The sequence below is a fragment of the Triturus cristatus genome, chromosome 1_1 (assembly GCF_964204655.1).
Source record: "Triturus cristatus chromosome 1_1, aTriCri1.1, whole genome shotgun sequence".
In the NCBI taxonomy this organism is placed as follows: Eukaryota; Metazoa; Chordata; class Amphibia; order Caudata; family Salamandridae; genus Triturus; species Triturus cristatus.
Window position 1 is genome coordinate 1,202,131,081 of NC_140579.1, and position 24,963 is coordinate 1,202,156,043.

At 50.4% G+C, this 24,963-nt stretch overlaps 1 protein-coding gene across 2 annotated transcripts in view; it reads left to right on the forward strand.

Moving 5' to 3' along the window:
* Positions 1 to 24,963, forward strand: part of LOC146871829 (FACT complex subunit SPT16-like) — a 321,517-nt gene that overhangs the window by 133,216 nt on the left and 163,338 nt on the right. For both annotated transcript variants that reach the window (XM_085599782.1, XM_085599781.1), the window contains exon 10: positions 3,932 to 4,044. In XM_085599782.1, the coding sequence (XP_085455908.1) occupies positions 3,932 to 4,044 (113 nt within the window). The remainder of the gene's footprint in view (positions 1 to 3,931; positions 4,045 to 24,963) is intronic.

The following is a 24,963-nucleotide window of genomic DNA, read 5'->3' on the forward strand; positions in this document are numbered from 1 at the left end:
CACATCCCAATAAACAGAAGCCACAAGGGCCTTCTAAGATTCAACATCGAACAGGAACACTACCAGTTCACAACCCTGGCCTTCGGATTAAAATCAGCGCCAAGGGTCTTTACAAAATGCCTGTCGGCGGTAGCGGCACACCTACGAAAGCAGGGCATACACGTATACCCATACTTGGACGACTGGCTGGTCAAGGCAAACTCACGCGAGAAGTGCGAGAGGCACGCAAAACGCGTAACAGACACCCTCACAAATCTGGGATTTTCCATCCACTGGGGAAAATCATCGCTGGAACCGGAACAGGTAAAGATTTTCCTGGGGGCAAAGATCAACTCCCTCAACAGTACAGTAGTGCCCAGCGACAGGAGGACAGATGCCCTACTGAAGGAGACGCAGCTCTACCAGAAGGGGCGAGCTCTGACAGTGAGGGCGGTGAGCAAGATGATGGGGATGATGGCGTCCTGTATCCAGCTGGTGCCGAATGTACGCCTGCACATGAGACCATTCCAGGAATGGCTGCAACAGCAATGGTCACAAGCAAACGGAAGTTGGGAGGATCTAGTGGTTGTTACGCACGCAGTGCAGGAGGAGATAACTTGGTGGAACAGAGACAACATAACAACGGGGAGAAGCCTGACACCACCAAGCCCAACAGTGACCATTACCACGGACGCATCGCAGAAGGGATGGGGAGCGCACATGGACAACCTCAGAGTGAGGGGTCTATGGGCTCCAGCAGACGCGGTCCGCCACATCAACTACCTCGAGTTGAAAACGATACTGCTAGCCCTGAAGGCATTCCAGAGACACCTGTGCGGCCAGAGGGTGTTGGTACAGACAGACAACACCACGGCGATGTTCTACATCAACAAACAAGGGGGGACACAGTCGTTTCCCCTCTCATCCCTAGCTCAGGAGATTTGGAGATGGGCCATACCTCTCAAGATAGATCTACTGGCAATTCACCTACCAGGGAAGGACAATGTGGAGGCAGACTGGCTGAGCAGGCAGACGTCAGCATCGCACGAGTGGGAGCTCAATGGCCAGGAAACTGAGAAAATCTTCTGGAGATGGGGGACTCCCACAATAGACCTATTTGCAACACGCCACAATGCAAAATGCCAAAGCTTCGCGTCCAGGCAACCAGATCAGCAATCCAAGGGAAATGCCCTATGGATAAGCTGGTGGAGGACATTTGCCTACGCCTTTCCACCGATACCCCTGTTGCACAGAGTGCTCGACAAGTGCAGAACCAGCAACATGACTCTGATCCTGGTGGCCCCACAGTGGGCGAGGCAGACATGGTTCTCACAGATTCAAGAAATGGCGCAAGGCAATCCGTACAGGTTCGAGAGGAGAAAAGACCTGCTCTCAATGCAAAACGGGGAGGTCCTGCACCCAGAGCCAGAGACCCTCAACCTAGCAGCATGGCTCCTGAAGACCTAGAGTTCGCACACCTAAGGTTACCTCAGAGCACTATGCGAGTGCTACGGGAGGCAAGGAAACCTACTACAAGAAAGTGCTACAGCGCAAAGTGGAAGAGATTCACGGTGTGGTGCAGGAAAAAGGGCCTGCAAAACAGAATGACAAGAGACTCAACTGTGCTGAGGTACCTCACACACCTTCTAAAGAGTAACCTCTGCTCGAGCTCCCTAAGGGTGCACCTAGCAGCGATCGTTGCCTACACCAGAGGTGAGAAGGGTGGAAGTTTCTTCAGCTCGCAGGTGGTGAAGAGATTCATGGAGGGAGCCAAAAGATTGGCACCCCCGAAAAGGTTGCCGCCGCCGGCATGGAATTTAAACGTGGTTCTGACGGAGCTCATGAAGGCGCCGTTTGAACCCATTCACAAGGCCAATCTACAAATGTTGACGATGAAAACTGCCTTTCTAGTGGCCATAACCTCACTACGCAGGGTGAGCGAGCTTCAAGCACTAACGCTACAGGAGCCCTACATTCAAATTCACAAGGACAGGGTAGTCCTGAGGACGGACCCACACTTCATGCCCAAGGTAGTGTCGGCGTTCCACATGAATCAGAGTATCCAGATACCGAGTTTCTTCCAAAACCTGACTACAAACGCAGAAAAGGCCCTGCACACCCTCGATGCCAGAAGAGCGGTGATGCACTACATTGAAAGAACCAAGGAACTCAGGAAGTCGAAGCAGCTGTTTGTGTCCTTTGCTACTAGCTTCATGGGTAGACCAGTGACCAAGGGCACCATCGCTAGGTGGATTGCCCTCACTATTCAATTCTGTCACAAACAGGCTGGACAGGAGCTAACGGAGGGGCCCCAAGCTCACTCCACAAGGAAGAAGGGGGCCACAGTTGCCTTCCTGGCAAACACGCCCATCCAAGACATTTGTCTCGCAGCAACTTGGGCATCTGTGCACACGTTCACAAAGCACTACTGCGTGGACATTCAAATGAATAAGGAAGCACAGGTCGGACAGAAGGTGCTACAACACATTTTCAACGACCAGCGATCATCTTCCACCCAGCCACCACAAAAATAGGAAAACCGCTACAAAGTCTATGCACAGCATAGTGAATCCAGAAAGATTCACGCTGCAAAACGAAAAGTTTCTTACCTGTCGGTGTAGTTTTGCAGCTTGAAGATCTTTCTGGATTCACTAGCGAACCCACCCACCTCCGCCAGGAAGATGAGGCTGGAGGAAGAGGGGGTGAAATGGATAGGATCAAATAAGTGGATACGTACAGAAATATGGACAAAAGGATTAATCAATCGCCTAGGGTTAAAGAAAAAAAAAAAAAAAAAACAGGGAAAAAAGAACCCGAAGATGGCGCCCCAAAGGTGGGACTTCCGCAGGAAGCACGACGACGTCACGGGAGGTGCACCAAATGGTGGACGTCGACGCCCACCTGGGCTACAAAAAAAAAACAAAAAAAAAAAACAAAGAAAAGACTACGAATCCGGACCCAACCACAAGATCGCGGAATAATGCACAGCATAGTGAATCCAGAAAGATCTTCAAGCTGCAAAACTACACCGACAGGTAAGAAACTTTTCGTTACAGAGCATGATCGGCGCAAATGTTGTATGCAAGGCTGAAAACTGTTCGGCTCTTAGGCATAACACCTAATGGAGGCTTGCATCACATGTAGTTGATTTGTTGAACATGTATTTATTATTTTTAAATTTCCTCTGCACAAATTCTCCACCTTGTTGCATTCTTGTTTCCAATGACTGGTTCGATGTCTAATATTATTTGAAGTGATTGACAGGATATTGGCCAGCTCTTTACTCAGCTACGTAGTTGAGGAACAAATGTATCTATGGTTGTGACTGCTTTTGTGAGATGACATTTTAATAATCTAGGAAATGTTTTAACGGTCTGTTAACCAAAGTCGATACAAGTGCACTGGAGCATCCACAAATTGAATAATGAATATGAGCTGCTTATGTGAAAAGTAAAGTCAAAGACAAATATACAGGGAATACTGTCTTTCCATGGTTGGTATTAAGTGGGAATAAGTTCTCCTGGACACACTTCTGAATCCAGTTTGGTAATCGTTCCTGTAGCCAACAGAATGGAACTCAAAAGATTTTTTTTTTTTGTGTTTTTTTGGCTGTGGTTGACTCCTCTTGAAGTTCTCATTAAGCTTCATATATACCTGTGGCTTCGGGCTGTGCTAGTAAAGAAGTTGGTTTTGTTGAAGGTTGTTCCTGGCGCTAACCAATCAGTTTGACATGAGATGTATTTTCTTTCTCTTTCTTCCTTTATTTGTTTGTCCCTTTCTTGGTCCCTTTCTTTCGTGGTTCCTTTCTTTCTTTCGTTGTCCCTTTTTCTTTCTTTCGTTGTCCCTTTTTCTTTCTTTCGTTGTCCCTTTTTCTTTCTTTTGTTGTCCCTTTCTTTCTTTCTCACACACACTCACTCTTTGTTTGAATAACACTGCTCTTCTGGTTCCCCAGGAATGGTTTTCAGCATCAATCTGGGTCTGTCAGATCTGACCAACAAGGAGGGGAAAAAACCAGAGGAGAAGATCTACTCATTATTCCTCGGTGACACTGTACTTGTCAACGAGGTATGTAAGGAATGTTTGTCTTAAATAACAAGTACATTTAAGGAGTAAAATGCTAAATATGGAAACATTTTAGTTAACCAAACTTTAGGGAGGCAAGATTCCCATTGTTTTCCTTTTGACCGTTGCACGATATGTCAGTTATTGTTGAACAAGCATTCAGTGTTTTGGAAAGTTGATCTAAAGTGGGCAGGCGGAGGATAGGGCTAAGAAGAAAATATTACTGCAGGACCGTGCAGATGGGGAGTGGCTATGGTAGAGCCTTATGCAGATGTGTAGGAGGGTGCAGAGTGAGAGGAAGCAAGGTGTGGCAGAAGAGGGGTGACGAGTTTTAAACGGTGAGGAGCTGCAAGAAATTGGTGACTGACAGTTTTCACCAGTGATCACTGCATCTTACTAGACCATTTTGGTCCATCATCCTTCCAACCCATGCTGACAAATTAGGTAAATTGCCAAAAGCACACTTGAAAGATAGGCTATGTGAATCACACAGGCTCATTAAAGCATGCCTTCCTAGTGCCTGTGTTTGAGGAGCACCACTCTGAGATGAAATAAGCCATGCACAGCCACTACTACAGCCATACATTCACAGTGTGACCAGGGCATCTTGGTCCCATCCTGCCCGCCTATGTCTGTATGCATCTTATTGTAGTGCATGATCAAACCCACTTACTTGATATCAGATACCCAGCAACCATATGAGTATGGCTTAATCTCCATTCTTTTGGTGCACAGTGTAGTTAAAATCCCATTGCATTAATGGGCATACACTAGGTACTTTTAATAGACTGCGTCAATACTGAGCCTGAGATCACTTTTCCATGTTCTCGTACAGTAAAATGGGCAGCTTTTTTATGCTTAAATCAGGTTTATTATTTTTCTGATAGTCAAATGTGCTTCATCAGCACATTGCTGTTCTAGATGCATCTAATACAGATCATGTACATATGTTTTATAATTGTCTGATATTAGGAGTTTTGTCTACGATAAATTAGTGTTCGAGACATATGAGTGCAGATTACACACTTGTGCATAGATCGCCATCTGGTGTTGGGCCCGGATGTTTGCAGTTGTTTTTCCTCTTGGAAAGTCTTTGGAAGTCACGAGGCATGTGACTCCTCCTTTGGATCATATTGCGCATGGGCTTCTGCTCCAGCCTCAGAATTTTTTTTTCCCGCCATCGGGCTCTGATGTGTTCTTCGCGCTCAGGTTCTGAACCGTTTCAGTTCTTCTGATCGGCGCGCATTCCTTTCCCTTTCCGCGGTATTGTTTCGATCGTGATCTCCACACTCAACGCGACTCATCATTCGAAATCTTCGATACCGGTCGTCGACGAAGGCCTTCGGGCCTACCTGGCCTCCTGTCCTGGCTGATGGAAAGAACGCCATTCAAAAAATGTCTTCAATGTGGGTCGAAGATTCCCGACACCGATCTAAATGAGGTGTGCAACCTCTGCTTCTCCCCAGTACACGAGGCAAGAGACTGTCCGGCTTGCAAATCCTTCCGTTCGATTGAAGACTATTCGGGACCGACTAGCGAGGAGAACAATGGCTCACTCGTCGACTTCGATCCCCGACAACATCTTCGGAGAAGGCGTCAATGTTCCGGAAGAGCAGCACACCGAAGAGTGCCTCGTCAGTGCCTCTGAAGCTCACTACTCCGATGTAGAGGACATCACTCTGGCACAGAGGGGCATGAGTACTAACATCGACCCCGACCCCCTTGCCCCCCCCCCAACATTGAAAAAGGCTTCGGTCACACCTTCGCCCTCGGGCCTAGGCATGACCAAAGACCCTGCTTCCCATACCTCGCCTTCGGGCCCAGTTAAGAAGCCCATCAAGCCTTCCGGCAGCTCGGGCTCGAGCCAGCCTGCCGTCGGTGCGCCGAAGACTGGCTCGAGCTCCTCAGTACAGACACCATCCCCGGAGCCGAGCAAAAAACCAAAGGCCCTCGAAACCCACACCTCGAAGCCGAAAGTCATCTCGGAACCGAGGAAACAAACAGACATTTCGAAGCCCCACGGTTCAAAACAACGAACCGATGCAGAGTCCAAGCCTAAGATACCTATGGCTCCGGCACCGAAGGATCAGCCCCCCACAGATTAACTATTTCGGCCAGATCCACTACAAAAAACACTTGTCAAGGACCCTAAACTGGACATTTGATGCTCAGCATCAAAAAGAGACTGCTGGACAAGCCTGCCCCAGCTCCACCTCCAAAGAGAAGAGACTTTGCTACCTCCCCTTTGAGACTAACATCACCTCCTCCACCGCCTCCCCCACCTCCTCATTCTCCCACACCCTCTCCTGATGAGGAGGAGGATGATGACGATGTCTACGACGACACAGGGGACGGGCCGCGTGACCAGCCCACAGGGGACCCCACTCCTACAGGCTCCCCAGACCCATGGGACGACTACAACAGCCCAGACGTCCTTAACGTCCCGCAGGACTACCTTTACCCTTCAAGACCGTCTCCCCCCCCCCCCCCCCCCCCCCGCCCCTCCCCCCTGATTACACAATGGGGTTTAACCAACTGCTCCATAGGGCTGCACACTACCACGGAGTTGATCTCCATACAGACCCCCGTGGAGGAGGACTTCCTCCTAGATACTTTTGACACTACACAGAGGGCCACTTCCATTCTGCCCATGCTTAAAGGCGTTATTAAGCACGCAGCGGAGGTCATCAACCCTCGCATTGACAAAAAATATAAGGCCGCCCCCTACAGAGCCCACCAACATCAGAGGCCCTGCACCACTAGACTCCCTAGTAATCTCCAATGCGAGGAAGCGTGCAAACCAGGCATCAGGCGAGGCTCCACCACCCGATAAGGAGTCCAAACTCCTGGACGCCTCTGGCAAGCGAACTGCATCACAGACTGCCAACATATGGTGCATTGCAAACACCCAAGCGCTTTTTGCAAGATATGACAGGGCACATAATGATGAACTGGAAGCCATAATGCAACACCTCCCTGACAAATACAAGAATAGGGCCAACGAGCTAATCCAGGAGGGCAAAATCATCACCAACACCTCCATTCGTTGCGCCCTCGATGTAGCTGACCGCCTCTAGGGAAATTAACACCAGCGTCCTCCTGCGTAGGCATGCCTGGCTACGAATTTCAGGTTTCAAACCCGAGGTGCAGAGTTCCATCCTCACCACCCCTTTGACGAGCAACATCTGTTTGGTCCCAACGTCGACGTTGCCCTTGAAAAAATGAAAAAGGACACCGATACGGCAAACTCTATGGGAGCCTTGCAGTCGCAAGCTCCCAGGCGCTCCTTTCGCCGCTCTTCCTTTAGAAATCACTCCAGAGGCTACTCCTCCGACAGCGCCTTCACTTCCTATAAGGCCCCTACCCAGTCCACCTTCACTAGGGGTTATCAGAGAGGCGGCTACAGGGGTAACAATAATAAAGGCAGAGGCCAAACCAACGCCTCCTGCTCTGCCTCCACCCCTACCCAATGACTTCCCTCCGCTCCCCCAGACCATCTCACTCCGGTCGGGTGCAGACTCCACAATTTCCTTCCTGTCTGGACTATCACTTCAGACAAATGGGTGTCACAGATAATTCGGTCAGGCTACTGCCTCGAACTAACATCTACCCCCCCCCAAACATTCCACCCAAACAGCGCCCAATGTCACGAACATTTGTCACTTCTAAAGCAGGAAGTAATCTCCCTCCTACAAAAGAGTGCAATAGAACTAGTTCCTGCGTGTGAGAAAGTGCCATCTTTCTTGCATGGTATGCCCCCACTTTTTGCTGAATTGCTGAATGTACTTTGACTGAGTGTGCCCTGGACTCCTGCCAATCAGGTGCCCAGGGCCTATGTTCCTTCCCTAAAACAAACCAAACCCAAATTGGCAAACCCTGGCCACATGTCAGCCCCTGGTAAATGGTACCCTAGGTACCCAGGGCCTTGTGACCAGGGAAGGCCTCAAGGGCTGAAGCACTCATTGTGCCACCCTTAGAGGCCCTGTACCCTTACACACACACACTGCCTTTGCAGGCTGAGTGTTTGGGTGCAAGACAAAAACAAAGTCGACATGGCGCACATCCCTGTGTGCCATGCCCATCACCCACACTGCCATGGCATACATCAGTCACCACTCTAGCTGGGTTCCTTATGCCAATGGTGTGGGCGCAGGAGCCCTGTGCCCCTACAGTGCCCAGGTCCATTCCTGAGTACTGTAAGTGCAGTGCTGCCATTTTAAGAGTACATGGTGCTGAGAGCTCATTAAACACGAACTCCACAGCACCATAATGGCAACACTGAAGACTGAGAAGTTTGGTATCAAACTTCTCAGCACATTAAACCCACACTGATGCCAGTGTGGGATTTAATGTACCCAGCAGCCCAGAGTGCATCTTAGAGGTGCCCCCTTAAACCTAACCTACAATCCACGTCTGCTCTGAGGCTGCCTAGGCTGCCACCCAGCAGACATGTTGCTGGACCCCTGGGTAGGAGAGCCCCTGCTCTCCTGGGCCTGCAACAATGCACATCCTGGGCGAGGTGCTAAATCTCCTCCCCCAGGATGGGCAGGGGGAAGCTTCAAAGGCATGCCGCCTCTGTGAGCTTCCCCAGGCCCCTGCAACCCCCCACTCTGGCGGGAAGCTTTGGCCGGAAACCCCAAATAAAGACAGGGGATGTGCCAGCCTGCCAACCCCACCCCTCAGGTGGGGGAGGCGAGGTGAAGCTCTTCTCCGGGCTCTCGCCATCTTGAAGATGGGGAGCCCTACCCTATCAGGACTAGGCTACTGCCCCCCTCCCACAGGAGAGGGGCAGGATAGGGGGTGTACCCACCCCAGGACAGGGACCCATTGGTCCCTGCCCTTCACCTACCTGTAACGCCCCTAAATCTAGTATTTAGGGGCACCCTGAACCTTCCTTTCCCAGATTCCAGATTCAAAACTACAAAGAAGAGCAAGAAGAAAGAAGACTTCTGTAGTAGGGGATCTCTGTGTATAGTCATAATCTATGAATAGTCCCGCCCATGTGCGGGGACCCCGGAGCAATCAAAATATCTCTTAAGGTGTCCTGCATTTGCAAACCTGCAAAGACACTTAAGAGACAGACAAAATAATACAGCCTAATACAACATGGCTGCACTGGCCAGCACTTCATCTGAAGTGAACACAAAAGCAAAAATAAAGTTTAAATGTTATTTTTATTCACATCTGACATGTTCCTTTAGTGTATCACACTCCCTTCACCAAAATCCCTTTAAACAATAGAGAGGAAGGGGTGGACAGACAAGCCCTATAGGCTGTCATTATGTGTCTGCTAAAGGGATACCGTGCCTTTAAGGAACTCTCCAGAGACCCCCGGTATCCCAGGATGCACAGCCAAAGCAAGTTACTTTCAGTTCTTTTTTCCGGCTCCTGCTAGCAGGACCCTGGAGCTTGGGCTCTACCCTTTTGGGTGGATATTTGGATTAAATTTTGTTTTTTTGATAAAATAGTTTGTTCATTCGACGTCTAGAGCCTTTCTCTACTGCATCCTGCAATTTGGTGCAGTTTGACCCACTCTTAGCATGGCTTTATTCGATAAATGCCCTGAGTGTGGGAGGAAAAAGGCCAAGACGGACCCACATGATGTCTGTATCCTCTGCCTATCATCTTCACATGTCCCTGCTACATGTGACATCTGCAAGACCTTCTCCAAGAGGACCCTGAGGGACAGAGAAAAGATTCGCCTCCAGGGACAGGAGAAGCAGAGGACAGGTGGGACTTCGGGGCATGGAGGATCTCATTCCCCTTCCTCTGCCCATGCTTCAGCCACTGGAGGGACCTCCGGGCAGAAAAAGGAGCAGAAACGACACCTACCGGCTGGTAGGTCGCGTTCGAAGTCGAAGGCGACTACGTCGACGGCAAGAGGTAAAGCACCGGTGTGTTCGCCGTCGATCCAGGGCTCTGGATCTCGGCGTTCTCGACGTTCGACGTCGAGAGAGGGGCCGGCGAGACCTAGGACTAGGTCGCCGTCGAGGATTCCACAGTCGACGTCGACACACCTTCGACGTCGTACCGAGCCCCACAGACAGCGCAGCTCGCCGTCGAGGCGACCCCGCTCGTCTCCTTCGCCGTCGACTCACGGATCGACGCCGACGACATCGACGCCGAGACACCGGCGGCTGCCGTCGAGACGAAGGAGATCGCCGTCGAGGCACAGAAGTTCGCCGTAGAGGCACAGAAGTTCGCCGTCGAGGCACAGAAGTTCGCCGTCGAGGCACAGAAGTTCGCCGTCGAGGCGAAGGAGTTCGCCGTCGAGGCGAAGGAGATCGACGTCGAGGCACAGATCGCCGTCGAGGCGAAGGGGATCGACGTCTAGGAGGCATCGCTCACTGTCGACGTCGAGAGGTTCTCCGTCGACCCGCCGTTCGACGTCGAGGGGCCACCGTTCGACGTCGGGGGGGACGCCGAACGGCGAGGAGACGCCGTACGAGGTCGACGCTCAGTTCGACGTCGAGGACATCTGGTAACACGTCTTCGGTGATTACGATCTCCAGTCGTGGATCTAGGAGAAGGCGCTCCCCCTCGTTCACTTCAACATGGGACAGGCCGGCCAAGAAGAGAAGGGTAGACGGGAGTCCGGACCGTGCTGGTCCGGGTTCTCCTGCAAGGAGTGATGGAGCCCTGCAGCCTCTCCCTCAGCCGCTGCCTCAGAAGCCTCCTCCTCCTCCTCCTCCTCCGCCACCTCCGCCACCGCCGGTGCCACAGCTCCCGTGGCCCGCATGAAGGCCGAGGCAGAAACCCTGAAGGCCGTGGGGTTAGAAAAACCCAAGGAACAGAAGAGGTCATTCTGTTCCTATGGCAGGCGTTATTCTAAGCAACGCGGCCAAGGGCGTCAGTCTGGTCAACAGCAACAACACCAGCAACAACCACAGTTCCCGAGGCAGTCCTTTCAAAAGCGCCAGAGGGGCAGAGGCCAGCATCAATCCTCGTCGGGGAACAAAGGCCCGGCCGGGTCGAAGCCCTGAAAGGTCACTTCCCCCTCATCCGTTACCCGCTCCGGTGGGGGGGAAGTATTCAATACTACCTGGCAGAGTGGAGGACAATAACTCAGGACAAGTGGGTGCTGAATATTGTTTGCAATGGATACAGTCTTCGTTTCACCAGCCCGCCTCCACAGATTCCACCAGTGCGCTCTCCCTACATGGTGCGAGAGCTCCAGGGGGAGGCGGACGTTCTGTTAAAGAAGAAGGCGATAGAAACTGTTCCTTTGAGGCAAAAAGGAAAAGGTCTTTACTCCAGGTTCTTTCTCGTCAGAAAAAAGGACAAGAACGAGTTCAGGCCTATTCTAGATTTGCGTCAAGCAAACAAGTGGATCCGCAGAGAAAAGTTCTGTATGTTGTCTCTGCATCAGATTTACCCTGAGTTGCATCGAGGAGACTGGCTGTGCGCCATAGATCTGCAGGACGCTTACTTTCATGTGCCGATCGCACAAAAGCATCGCAAGTTCCTGAGGTTTCTGGTAGGCAACAACCATTACCAGTATACAGTACTCCAGACCAAACGGAAGTCTGCACCAAGGACGTTCTCCAAGTGCATGGCAGTGGTGGCAGCACACTTGCGGAAGAACAAAGTGTTTGTGTATCCATACCTGGACGATTGGCTGATCAAAGCTTCCACGTACAAGGAAGCCCAGTGTCATTTCAACAGGACAGCTGCCTTGCTTCATCGCCTGGGACTGCACATCAACATGTCGAAGTCAGTGCCGATCCCTGTGCAGTGTCTCCAGTACTTGGGGGCCTCAGTCAATACTTTGAACGCAAGCGTGTGTCCTTCGGAGGAGAGACGCTTATCGATCCGTGGGAAGGCCCTGCACCTCCTCTCAGCCCACTCTCCTACAGTGAGGACGGTGACCTCTTTACTGGGGTCGATGGCTTCCTGCATCTTTCTCACCCCCAATGCACGTCTGCATATGAGGCCTCTGCAGGAATGTCTGGAAGATCAATGGGACCAGAGGCGGGGGCGTTGGGAGGACAAGATTCATCTGTCCCAACACGCTCTACAGTCTCTGAAATGGTGGTGCTCCTCAGAGAATGTCTGCAAGGGGACTCCCTTTCACAAGGATATTCCGGTCCAGACCATAGTGACCGATGCGTCTCTCCAGGGCTGGGGAGCGCATTCGGGCCCTCTTCAGATTCAGGGGATATGGTCACAGACGGAGATGACTTACCACATCAACTTTTTGGAACTCAGAGCAGTACACTTGGCCCTGAAGGTGTTCCATCCCTCCTTCAAGACGAACTCCCTGCTAGTTCAGACGGACAATACTACTACCATGTATTACCTCAAAAAGCAGGGGGGCTCCCGTTCACGCACGCTGTCTCGGGAGGCACAGACTATCTGGAATTGGCTGGTGGCCAGGAACCTAACGATCACGGCGACCCATCTGCCGGGAGTGCAGAATGCCCAAGCCGATGCGCTCAGCAGGCTCGTTCAAGAAAATCACGAGTGGGTGCTAAACGACGACGTGCTCAGACGTTTTCGAAGAGTGGGGCACTCCGGATCTCGATCTGTTCGCTACGGCAGAAAACAGCAAATGCCGCGACTTCGCGTCCAGGTACTACCAACCAGGGACACTGGGGAATGCCCTATGGATCAGCTGGTCCAACAGCTTTCTCTACGCCTTTCCACCCATTCCCCTGATTCCGGCGGTGCTGATCAAGCCGTCGCAATCCAGAGCCAGGATGATCCTGATTGCTCCGGAGTGGCCGAGGCAATGGTGGTTCACCGACCTTCTTCACCGGTTTGTTCTGCCACACCGGCGCCTGCCGTGTCGGCCGGACCTTCTCACGAAATTCAGAGGACAGATGGTTCACCCCAATCTCTCGTCCTTGAGTTTGGCAGCATGGCTCCTTAGCTAGTGCAGTATGGACACTTGAACCTACCTCAGGACTGTATGGAGATCTTGAAAGAGGCGAAGAGACCGTCTACGAGGACTTCTTACGCCTATAAGTGGAAGAGATTCTGCTTATGGTGCACGGCAAAGGACATTGACCCTACATCCTGTAAAGATGTTATTTTGCCTTATCTGCTGCAGTTAGCTCAATCTGGGCTTAATTTTCAGTCTATTAAAGTTCATCTCGCAGCTTTGACTGCGTATAGAAAGGGCCCTTCCCAAACCTCATTTTTTCAAATCCCTGTGATTAAAGATTTTTTGGAGGGTTTGCGTAAGGTGTTTCCCCCTGTTAGTCGACCTTCTCCACCATGGGAATTGAACGTGGTGTTGTCCAGATTAATGAGGGAGCCTTTTGAGCCTATTCATAAGGCTTCTCTGCAGCATTGGTCTTGGAAGGCTGCCTTCCTTGTGGCCATTACATCGGCCAGGAGGGTAAGTGAGATTCAGGCTCTGTGTTGTCAAGAGCCGTATACTGTATTCCATGCTTCTAAAGTGGTAATGCGTACTCATCCTAAGTTTTTACCTAAAGTGATATCTGATTTCCATGTAAATCAAATGATAACTTTGCCTACATTTTTTCAGCATCCCTCCTCTCCGGCGGAGAGGTCTCTGCATTCACTAGATGTGCGTAGGGTGTTGAAATTCTATCTAGATAAGACAAAAGACATCCGCAGGTCGGATCAACTGTTTGGAAATTACGGTTCAGTAAGAACTGGTCTAGCTACCTCAAAACAGTCCATCTCCAGATGGATTGTGTCCTGTATTCAGCTTTGTTATCAGAAAGCTAATAAGACGTTAGGGGGTAAGCCTACAGCGCATTTGACTAGGGGCAAAGCAGCGACTACAGCTTTGCTTAGGAATGTTCCAATTGCTGACATTTGTAAGGCTGCCACCTGGAAGTCGGTCCATACGTTTACAAAGCATTACCGCCTGGATTCAGATGCTAGGGCAGATGCGCAGGTTGGACAGGCTTCGCTGAGAAATTTGTTTGCACAGTGATTTGTTGGTGTTTGGTTTTTACTCCACCGCTGTTTGTTGGTTGGGATGGGCTTGCCATTCTATTCATAGATTATGACTATACACAGAGATCCCCTACTACAGAAGGAGTAGTTTCTTACCTGTAACTCCAGTTCTGTAGTAGGGGTATCTCTGTTATAGTCATAAGCGACCCTCCCTCCTCCCCGGTGGAGTATTCTGACAGTATCAGGCCTGTTGTTGTACACCTTCAAAAAGAACTGAAAGTAACTTGCTTTGGCTGTGCATCCTGGGATACCGGGGGTCTCTGGAGAGTTCCTTAAAGGCACGGTATCCCTTTAGCAGACACATAATGACAGCCTATAGGGCTTGTCTGTCCACCCCTTCCTCTCTATTGTTTAAAGGGATTTTGGTGAAGGGAGTGTGATACACTAAAGGAACATGTCAGATGTGAATGAAAATAACATTTAAACTTTATTTTTGCTTTTGTGTTCACTTCAGATGAAGTGCTGGCCAGTGCAGCCATGTTGTATTAGGCTGTATTATTTTGTCTGTCTCTTAAGTGTCTTTGCAGGTTTGCAAATGCAGGACACCTTAAGAGAGATTTTGATTGCTCCGGGGTCCCCGCACATGGGCGGGACTATTCATAGATTATGACTATACACAGAGATACCCCTACTACAGAACTGGAGTTACAGGTAAGAAACTACTTCCTGCCCTGCAGCTGCTGAAAAGAGGAAGACACCAACTGCTTTGGCCCCAGCCCTACCGGCCTGTCGACCCTCGCACCTGCTCCAACCCGGCATCTCTTGTGGCCAGCAACCTCACCAACCCCGGAGGACCTGGCTACCTTTTGGCTCCAAGCCCCTGGGACTCCCATGAGTAGAGGCTCTACTCAAAACCTATCTCTAATCCCTGGCAGCAGCCCGGAACCGCAAACCCAGCACACTCTGCACCAGCCAAGCCTGGCCAGTGCCGGAGTGAACAAAGACCCTGAGGACGACCCCACGGCGACTGTTACCCCGAGTCCGGCACCCAAGGACCTCCCTCGACACTCCTGAAGAAGCCTGCAGTCTCAGAACAAGCTGCCCCCCCCCCAACCGCGATCAACAGAGGGTAAGATTTGCCGACACCAAAAGGCACCCCTGCACGCGGCACCCCACGGCCCCCTGTGCCCAATCCCGGGGTACCTACCTATCCTCCAACTACCCAACTTACCTCTCGAATTGGTGGTGGCACCTGAAGAATCTTCGTCCCCAAGCTTGCAGTCTTTTCCTAAACCGGAGCTTTCCCATTGAAATCAATTGAGCGCCCGAAGGCTCAAAAGCACTCTGCACCCAGCTGCCCGAGTGGCCCTGGCAGTGAAAACTCTACACCTACCTACTTCCCCACTTGCCCTGAGTAAGTGACCAGGAGCCCAGCTCCCACAGCCGCGTGGCTTGCCAGACAGCAGCCACCAACCAAGGCCCCCCTATCCCTCATAGGATAACATTGGGCCTAACTCTCTGTACCCGGCCGCCCTAGAGCCTCTGAGGGTGAACCAACTGTACCTACCTGACCCTGGGGGTCCCCAGAGTCTATGCCCAGAACCTCAACTCTGCCAGTCGAGTACTTACCCTTAAACCGCAAACTCTATTTTCCTCATAGGGTAAGATTGACAGGCTTTTTCCTGAACTAAGTGTGGACTTTTCAAATCTTAAAATATTCACCAAAATTCAGCCGAGGAACGAAAACGAAATTACTCACCTGCTCTTAGGTGAGCTCCCAATGCTGGATCTTGGTGCCCAGCACTGACTCTGAAAAATACTTACAACTGTACTTACCCTTAACTCAATTTTCTTCCATAGGAAACCATTGACTGTTTTTCTGTGAAATTTCTTCTAAGTGTCGATTTCTGCAATCTTTAAATATTCTTCAAAAATCGTATATTATCTGAAAACGTATTTACTTACGTGCTTTGGATAAAGGTCCCAGTACTGAGTCTAGGCACCCAGTACTCGATTACAAAAGTAACGAGAACATACTGTACCTGTAACCTGAAGTTCGAGGCATGTGGGCTGCTGAATTCATATCTGTGCATAGATCGCCGCCTAGTGTTGGGTCCGGATGTTTGCACGTTGTTGTCCTGGAAGAGTCTTCGAAGTATCCTGAGATAGGTGACTCCTCCCCTGGACCACAGTGCGCATGGGCATCCTCTCCATCCTCAGATTGTTTTTTTCCGCCATTGGGTTCGGATGTGCTTATCTTGACTCCAGTTAGGGAAAACTTTTTTCAGGCCAAAAGGCCTTTAGTTCGCGTCGGTACTGTTCCCGATCGGTATCGACAGTTACTTGTTAGTTTACTGACTTCAAAAACTACTTTTTCGCATCAGACCATCGACCCACATCGACGATGGAATCGAGGACACCATTCAAGCGGTGTCCTGTTTGCAATGCGAAATATCCCCATGTCGACGTCTACCCGGTGTGCAACAAATGCCTTTCACCGGATCACCACGAATCCACATGTATGGCCTGTGCCCGATTCCGATCCAAAAAGACTCTCCGGAATCGACGAGCAGCGAGACTTGAAGCGCAGCAAGCGGCACCGGCCCCGACCAACATCTTCAGCGCCGAGGACGAAGATGTGGAAGGCGTGGAGAACCTACCCTCAAGCCCAGCTTCCGAACACGATTCCGGATCGGAAGACATCGAAGAACAACTCTTTCACAGGGATGAAGCCGACACCGAGGTAGGAGACTACGATGAGGCCTTAGGGGGCCGAAGAAAGTAGCTCCGGGGACGAGCAAGGCCTACCCGTACAGACGGAGGATATCCCAGTGCGTCAGTCTATGGCTCCGGTCGAGGGATCGCCTTCAGGCCTTACCCAAGACCTATCCTGCAGTTCTTCGGCCCTGCCCTCGGGCCCGGCCTCGGACATTCAGCGACAGCCATTAGTACCCTAAACGACTGGTTTCCCTTCCTCGAAACCGAAAGTCGTATCGGTTCCACAGAAACCGAAACTGAAAGTGACACTGGTCGGATCGAAGCCCACTACACCTTCGACGCCAGCCAAACCCGTCGGCACCGACCGCACCAAACGGGACTTCACTGCCGAACTCGCAGCAGCCGTCGTCGGCGCCGACACACGGAAAAAGGCCATCGGTACCGACAAACCGCCTCGGCCCCCGGCACCGAAACAATCTGCTCCGGCCACAAAGGTCAAAATGGCCGCTGCGTCGCACACCACTTCGAAAGCAGCACCGAAGGCCCAATCATCGACGCCTTCGACAGCTACTACCTCTCCTCGACTCGATGACCTCGTGGCCCCAAAGAAGTCCACGCCTGCCTCTACAGAACCGCTCGTCGCCAAAGAACCGTCGGCGCTCCAGGTGCGACAAGTTGCAGCGTCCTTGCAACGCATCAAAGAAAAGGCAGCCCTCCAGGACAAGTCAGGCTCCGAGCCGAAAAAAGCTCAAAGCTTCTCCAGCACCACCCCACATCACTTTTGGCCTGCCGCCATCCACGGCGCCCAAAATGTTTGAAATAAGAAAACGTGTCACCCAAACTAGGATCACACCTGCCGAACGCTCTCCTACGGAGACGTCACCGTCCCACATCATCGATGCCGACACCGGCAGAATTATGCTCCACAAGCGGAGAATATCTTCCGAACAAGCTTTGGACTCCTACCGGATCCCGCTAAGGAAAAAGCTGCCAGCGGATTCGGAACCAGTTCTTTACGAACGTCTCCATACCTCTTACCCACATCCACAGTCCTTCTCTCCGACACCCTCCGAAACCGACGTTTTGGAGGACTACATGGGTGACGACGTCCCCTACCCCAGAGAGATGGACCCTGAAGGCCAACAGGACCCTGACCAGGCTTGGGATGACCCTGTAGACCCGGGTGCACCTATGGATACACAGGACACGCAGCTATATGGCGCGAAAACGTCCCCCACAGAGGACACTGCCGCATTCAACGCCCTCATTGAACGTGCTGTGGCCAATCATGGTGTGCAACTCCACTCTGACACAATCGAGGACGATTTTCTCATGGATACTTTCGCATCCTCAAAGGAATATCAAAACTCTACCCATGTTGAAAGGTGTCCTCAAACCAGCAAAGGACATTTTCAAAGAACCCACCAGGGCAAGAGTAATAAACCCCAGGATCGACAAGAAATATAGGTCGGCGCCTGGGGACCCTACGTACATTAAAGGCCAGTTGCCTCTGGACTGCATCGTAGTCGCTAATGCTCGCAAACGGGCGCACTCGCAGACAACTGGGGATGCTCCTCCCCCGGACAAAGAGTCCAAGGTGCTAGAGACCTCCGGCAAACGGGTTGCAGCCCAGGCAGCTAACATATGGCGTATTGCCAATACCCAGGCGCTCCTAGCTCGCTACGATCGCGCACACTATGACACATTAGAAACCCTACTCCAACATCTCCCTGACCAATACAAAGAGGGAGCAGAAATCCTCATCAGGGAGGGACAACTCCTCACAAACGCATCCATTAAGTGTGCACTGGATGCCGCAGATACAGCTGCCAGAGCAATAAACACCAGCTTCATGTTACGACGACACGCCTGGTTACGAATCTCCGGATTCAAACCTGAGGTTCAAAATAACCTTCTCAATCAACCGGTCAACCCCGACTACTTATTCGGACCAGAGGTTGACACCACCCTAGAAAAAATAAAAAAGGACACAGACACTGCAAAGTCCATGGGGGCTCTCCAAACGCAGACCTTTCGGAGTGGCTCCTTTCGTCGCCCCGGAAATAGAGGAGCAGGTAGAGGACAGGGGTCACAGCAAACCTACAACAAGGGCAACACACAAAGTACCTACAATAAAAACACCCGGGGTGGATATCGTGGCTCCAGCACAAAAGGCAGAGGACGCGGATACGGCAATACCAGGTCCTCCCCCAAGAACAAACAGTGACGCCCTCTCCCTTCCTCCCGACCACATAACACCTGTCGGGGGAAGGCTACAAAGGTTCCTGTCCACGTGGAACTCCATCACCACGGACAGGTGGGTCAAAGACATTATCAAATACGGTTACTGCCTAGAATTAACCTCCACTCCACCCACAATACCGCCAAAACACCGTCCTATGTCCTCAGAGCACTTAGCGCTATTACAGCAGGAAGTGCTAAGTATGCTGAAAAAAGGCGCAATAGAGGTCGTACCCGTCCACGAGCAAGGTACGGGGGTGTACTCCCTGTACTTCTTAATACCAAAAAAGGACGGGTCGCTCAGACCAATACTAGACCTGAGACCCCTCAACCGCTACATTCTCTCAGAGCATTTCCACATGCTCACCCTACATCAAGTCCTCCCGCTTCTCAAACAGGGAGACTTCCTGGCCACGCTAGACCTCAAAGATGCGTATTTCCACATACCCATTCACCCCTCGCACAGAAAATAGCTCAGGTTCACTATTCAGGGGCAGCACTACCAATTCAAGGTTCTTCCCTTCGGCGTGACAACAGCACCCAGGGTTTTCACAAAGTGCCTAGCTACTGTGGCTGCACATCTACGGAGGCAACACATTCACGTCTACCCTTACCTGGACGACTGGCTTGTTCAGGCAAAGTCAGCCCAGCAATGTGCCAGCCACATGTCCCGCACCATTCACCTTCTTCACAGTCTAGGGTTCTCACTAAATTACCCGAAATCACATCTCCAACCCGCACACGTACAACAGTACCTAGGTGCGACCATAGACACTCTGGCAGCCACAGCTCAGCCAAATTTAGTGAGGATCAACAGCATGCAAATGCTGATTTCCAAGTTCAAACCCCAACACTCCCTTCCCGCGCGAGTGTTCATGCAGTTGATAGGCATGATGGCCTCCTGCATTTTCATAGTCCCACACGCGAGACTACATATGCGCCCGCTTCAGGAGTGCTTAGCACGTCAATGGATTCAGGCTCACAGGCAACTAAAAGACCTAGTGTTGGTGAGCGGTCGGGCATACAACTCTCTGCATTGGTGGAATCCACAAAACCTTTGCAAGGGCCGACCGTTCCAAGAGCCTGTTCCACAAATAATACTGACAGCGGACGCGTCTCTCCAGGGATGAGGAGCTCATGTACTCAATTACACAGTGCAGGGACTATGGACAATACAACAAAAGAAGATGCACATCAACCTTCTAGAACTGATGGCAATCTTCCTGGCAATGAAAGCATTCAAAGTACACTTGTGCAACAAAGTCGTGTTGATCCGGACGGACAACATGACTGCCATGTACTACATACAGAAGCAGGGAGGAACACACTCTCCACAGTTGTCTCATCTGGCTCAGAGCATGTGGAAGTGGGCCATTCAGAGGAACATGTTCCTCATGGCGGAACACCTCCCGGGCAAGGACAACCAGATGGCGGATCTACTCAGCAGACACAGCCACCAGATGCACGAGTGGGAGTTACACCCAACAGTACTCCAACCGTACTTCCAGCAGTGGGGTCATCCAGAGATAGACCTATTCGCCACAAGCGAAAACGCAAAATGCCAAAGCTTTGCCGCCAGGTTTCCGCAGTCGCAGGGCAATGCGATATGGATAAACTGGTCCGGCAGATTTGCGTACGCTTTTCCCCCAGCACCATTGATACCGCTGGTGGCACGCAAACTCAGACAACACTCACTAACACTCGTCCTGGTTGCTCCAACATGGGCACGCCAACCATGGTACATGGTACCATGGATCAAACCCGCGCATTTGACGCAGAACCATGGAGAGATTCAGCACCCAGATCCGCAACAGCTGAACCTGGCAATCTGGCTCCTGAAGTCCTAGAGTTTGGCTACCTAAACCTGCCACCTGACTGTATGGACATCATTAAGGAAGCTAGAAGACCCACTACCAGAGCTTGCTATGCAGCCAAATGGAAACGGTTCGTCATTTATTGCAATAACAATGACATTAACCCGCTAGACGCATCCATCCAAAACATAATTTGTTACCTCTTACACCTATACTGATGCAATCTGGCATACACCTCAATACGTGTCCATTTGACCGCAATATCAGCCTATCTCCAGAACAGGCAGCACCTCTCTTTATTCAAAGTGCCTGCCATCAAAGCATTCTTGGAAGGACTCAAACATGTAATTCCTCCAAGCCACCCACCAGCTCCAATGTGGAACCTCAACTTGATCCTCACACGCCTGATGGGTCCACCCTTCGAACCTCTACACTCATGCGAGATTCAATTCCTCACCTGGAAAGTAGCTTTCCTAGTAGCGATCACTTCTTTGAGGAGAGTGAACTCCAGGCACTAACCGTTCAAGAGCCATTCATACAGGTTCACGCCAACAGGGTCGTACTACGTACCAACCCCAAATTCATGCCCAAGGTGATATCGCAGTTCCACATGAATCAAACTATTGAACTGCCTGTTTTCTTTCAAAACCCACAAACTGTCGCAGAAAGAGCACTCCATACACTGGATGTAAAGAGAGCCCTCATGTACTATATAGACAGGGCTAAAGTCTTTAGGAAAACAAAACAACTTTTCGTTGCCTTTGCCCCACACCACAAAGGTAACGCCATCTCCAAAGCAGGTATAGCCAGATGGATCGTTAAATGTATTCAAATTAGCTATCAAAAAGCTAAACGCACATTAACGATTCCCCCACGAGCCCACTCAACACGTAAGTTAGGGGCCTCCATGGCTTTCCTGGGAAACATTCCTTTGCATGATATATGTAGAGCAGCCACCTGGTCCACTACACATACATTTACCAAACACTATTGTGTAGATGTGCAATCAAAACAGCAGGCAGCTGTAGGACAGGCTGTTCTCAAAACTTTTTCAGACTGCTGCAGCTGGCACGGGTAGCCGCTGCTAATAGGAGGTACTGCTGTGTATTCTATGCACAGATATGAATTCAGCAGCCCACATGCCTCGAACTGAATATGCTACTTACCAGTATGCATCTGTTCTTGGCATGTAGGGCTGCTGACATTCATATCGCCCACCCTCCTCCCCGGCGCCTGTAGCAGCTGCAGCTCTCAGAATTACTGTAAGCATGGTCATCACTTTCTGTATCTACTCCATCACTGCCACAATGGCGAAAAACAATCTGAGGATGGAGAGGATGCCCATGCGCACTGTGGTCCAGGGGAGGAGTCACCTATCTCAGGATACTTCGAAGACTCTTCCAGGAACCCAACGTGCAAACATCCGGACCCAACACTAGGCGGCGATCTATGCACAGATATGAATGTCAGCAGCCCTACATGCCAAGAACAGATGCATACTGGTAAGTAGCATATTCATTTTCTTCCATAGGGAATCATTGACTGTTTTCTTTGAAATATTTTCTAAGTTTCAACTTTTAAAATAGCTAAATATTGTCTAAAAATCATTCCAGTAATTAAGTCGACTTTCATCACTTGATTCGGAGTACTGACCCAGGACTGAATCTAGGATCCAGTCCTGGAATTCCAAAAGTAATCCTAAAAGTAATCTGTGGCAAATAACTTGAATTTACCATTGAGCTCAATGCATTGTTGTGTTTAAAAATAGAGTTGCCTACTGCAACCACTTGTAACTGTTTACAAAAGTCTATTGCATATTGCAAAAGTATTTATATGAAACATCTCCTGCTGAGAAAGTATATGTTCCAGGTATATGAGCTGCAGATTACACACTTTTGCATAGATCGCCATCTGGTGTTGGGCCCGGATGTTTGCAGTTTGTTTTTCCTCTTGGAAAGTCTTTGGGAGTCACGAGGTTGGTGACTCCTCCCTTGGTCCGTATTGCGCATGGGCTTCGGCGCCATCCTCAGATTGTTTTTTTCCGCCATCGGGCTCGGATGTAATACTTCGCGCTCCGGTTCCGAACATTTCCAGTTCGACGATCGAAGCGGAATCCTCGCATTTCGCGGTATTGTTCAGATCCTGATCTCCTCAATCACCTTCTCTTCGACACACCTTCGATTCCAGTCGTCGTCGGCCTTCGGGCCTATCCAAGCTCCGGTCCCGGCTGATGGAAAGAACTCCATTCAAGAAGTGCCCTTGATGTGGGTCCAAATTCCCCCACACCGATCTTCATGAGGTGTGCAACCTCTGCCTCTCCCCTGAACACGAGGCTCGAGACTATCCCGCCAGCAAGTCTTTCAGACCCAAAAAGACTATTCGAGATCGAAGGGCCAGACGAAACATGGCGCACTCCTCGACTTCCGTTCCAGTCGACATCTTCGGGGACGACGTCTAAGCTCTGGGACAGCAGCACACTGAAGAGGACCTTGTCAGTGCTTCTGAAGCAGACGACTCGGATGTGGAGGACATCACCCCGGCGCAGAGAGTCGTAAGTAAAATACCCCCTCCCACACCTGCGCCGACACCCAAAAAGGCTTCGGTCACGCCTTCGCCTCCGGGCCTAGGCAAGACCAAAGACACTGCTTCGAACACCCCACCTTCGGGCCCGATTGTGAGAAAGTGGCTCTGTATATACTGTTCCCTAATAGGTACAGGGTGTACAGAGTCCACAGTCCCCCAGAGGCTGATAGAGGTCAAAGTTAGGTATGACCTTACTCTCAAAAGTGGTAGCTTGGTCGAGCAGTAAGGCAGTACCAGAGGACAGTGTAAAGCATTTATTGTACACCCTCAGTCAGCAAATGGTTTCACACACTCAATAACTGAACTCTAGGCCAATGGTTTATATATATAAAATATATGCTTGTTTTATTTTTAGAACCACAAAGGGGGTAAAAATATACTTTCTCAGAATGAGAGGTTGAATATAATTACTTTTGCCTTAAGCAATAAATTTTTGTAAACAGTCACAGTTGGTTGCAATAACCAATCCTATTTCCTAAACATAACAATGCATTGAGCTCAATGGTAAATTCAGGTTATTTGTAATAAATTACTTTTCAGATTACTTTTGGAATTCCAGGTCTGGCTCCTTGAACCAGCCTTGGGTCAGTATTCAGAATCAAGTGATGAGAGTCGACTTAATAACTGTAATGATTTTTAAATAATATTTAGCTATTTCAAAAGTTAGCACTTAGAAAATATTTCAAAGAAAACATTCAATGGATCTCTATGGCAAGAAATTCAAATTGCAGGTAGAGTACTTTATCTTTACTTTAGTAATCCAGGACTGGGTACCTAGACCCAGGACTGGGGTCCTTATCAAAAACAGGTAAGTAATTTCGTTTGCAGAAATGGTACGATTTTAAAAGAATATTTCAAATTTGCAAAAATAGACACTTAGAAGAAATTTCACAGAAAAGCAGACAATGGTTTCCTATGGGAGAAAAATGAGTTAGAGGTAAGTATAGTTGTGAACACTTTTCAGGGTCAGGGCTGGGCACCAAGATCCAGCACTGGGAGCTCACCTAGGAGCAGGTGAGTAAATTCGTTTTTGTCACTTGGCTGATTTTTGGTGAATTTTTGCAGTTTTGAAAAGTTCACACTTAGAAGATTTTTGAAGAAAAAGCCAGTCAATGTTACCCTATGAGGAAAATGCAGTTAGCGGTTTAAGGGTAAGTACTCGACTGGCAGAGTTGAAATTCCGGGCATGGACTCAGGGGTCCCCCAGTGTCAGGTAGGTACAGTTGGTTCACCCTCAGCGGTTTCAGGACGGCCGGGTGCAGAGAGAGTTAGGCCCAATGTTATCCTATGAGGGATAGGGTGGCCTTGGTTGGTGGCTGCTGTCTGGCAAGCCACGCGGCTGTGGGAGCTGGGCTCCTGGTCACTTACTCAGGGCAAGTGGGGAAGTAGGTTAGTGTAGAGAGGGCACTGCCAGGGCCACTCGGGCGGCTGGGTGCAGGGTGCTTTTGAGCCTTCGGGCGCTCAATGGAAATCAATGGGAATGTTCCGGTTTGGAAAAAGGCTGCAGGCTCGGGGACGAGGATGTTTCAGGTGCCACCACCACTTCGAGAGGCAAGTTGGGTAGTTGTAGGTTAGGTGGGTACCCCGGGATTGGGCACAGGGGGCCGCAGGGCGCCGGGTGCAGGGGTGCCTTTTTTGACGTCGGGAATCTTACCCTCTGGTTGATCGCGGCTGGGGTGGCACTTGGTTCTGA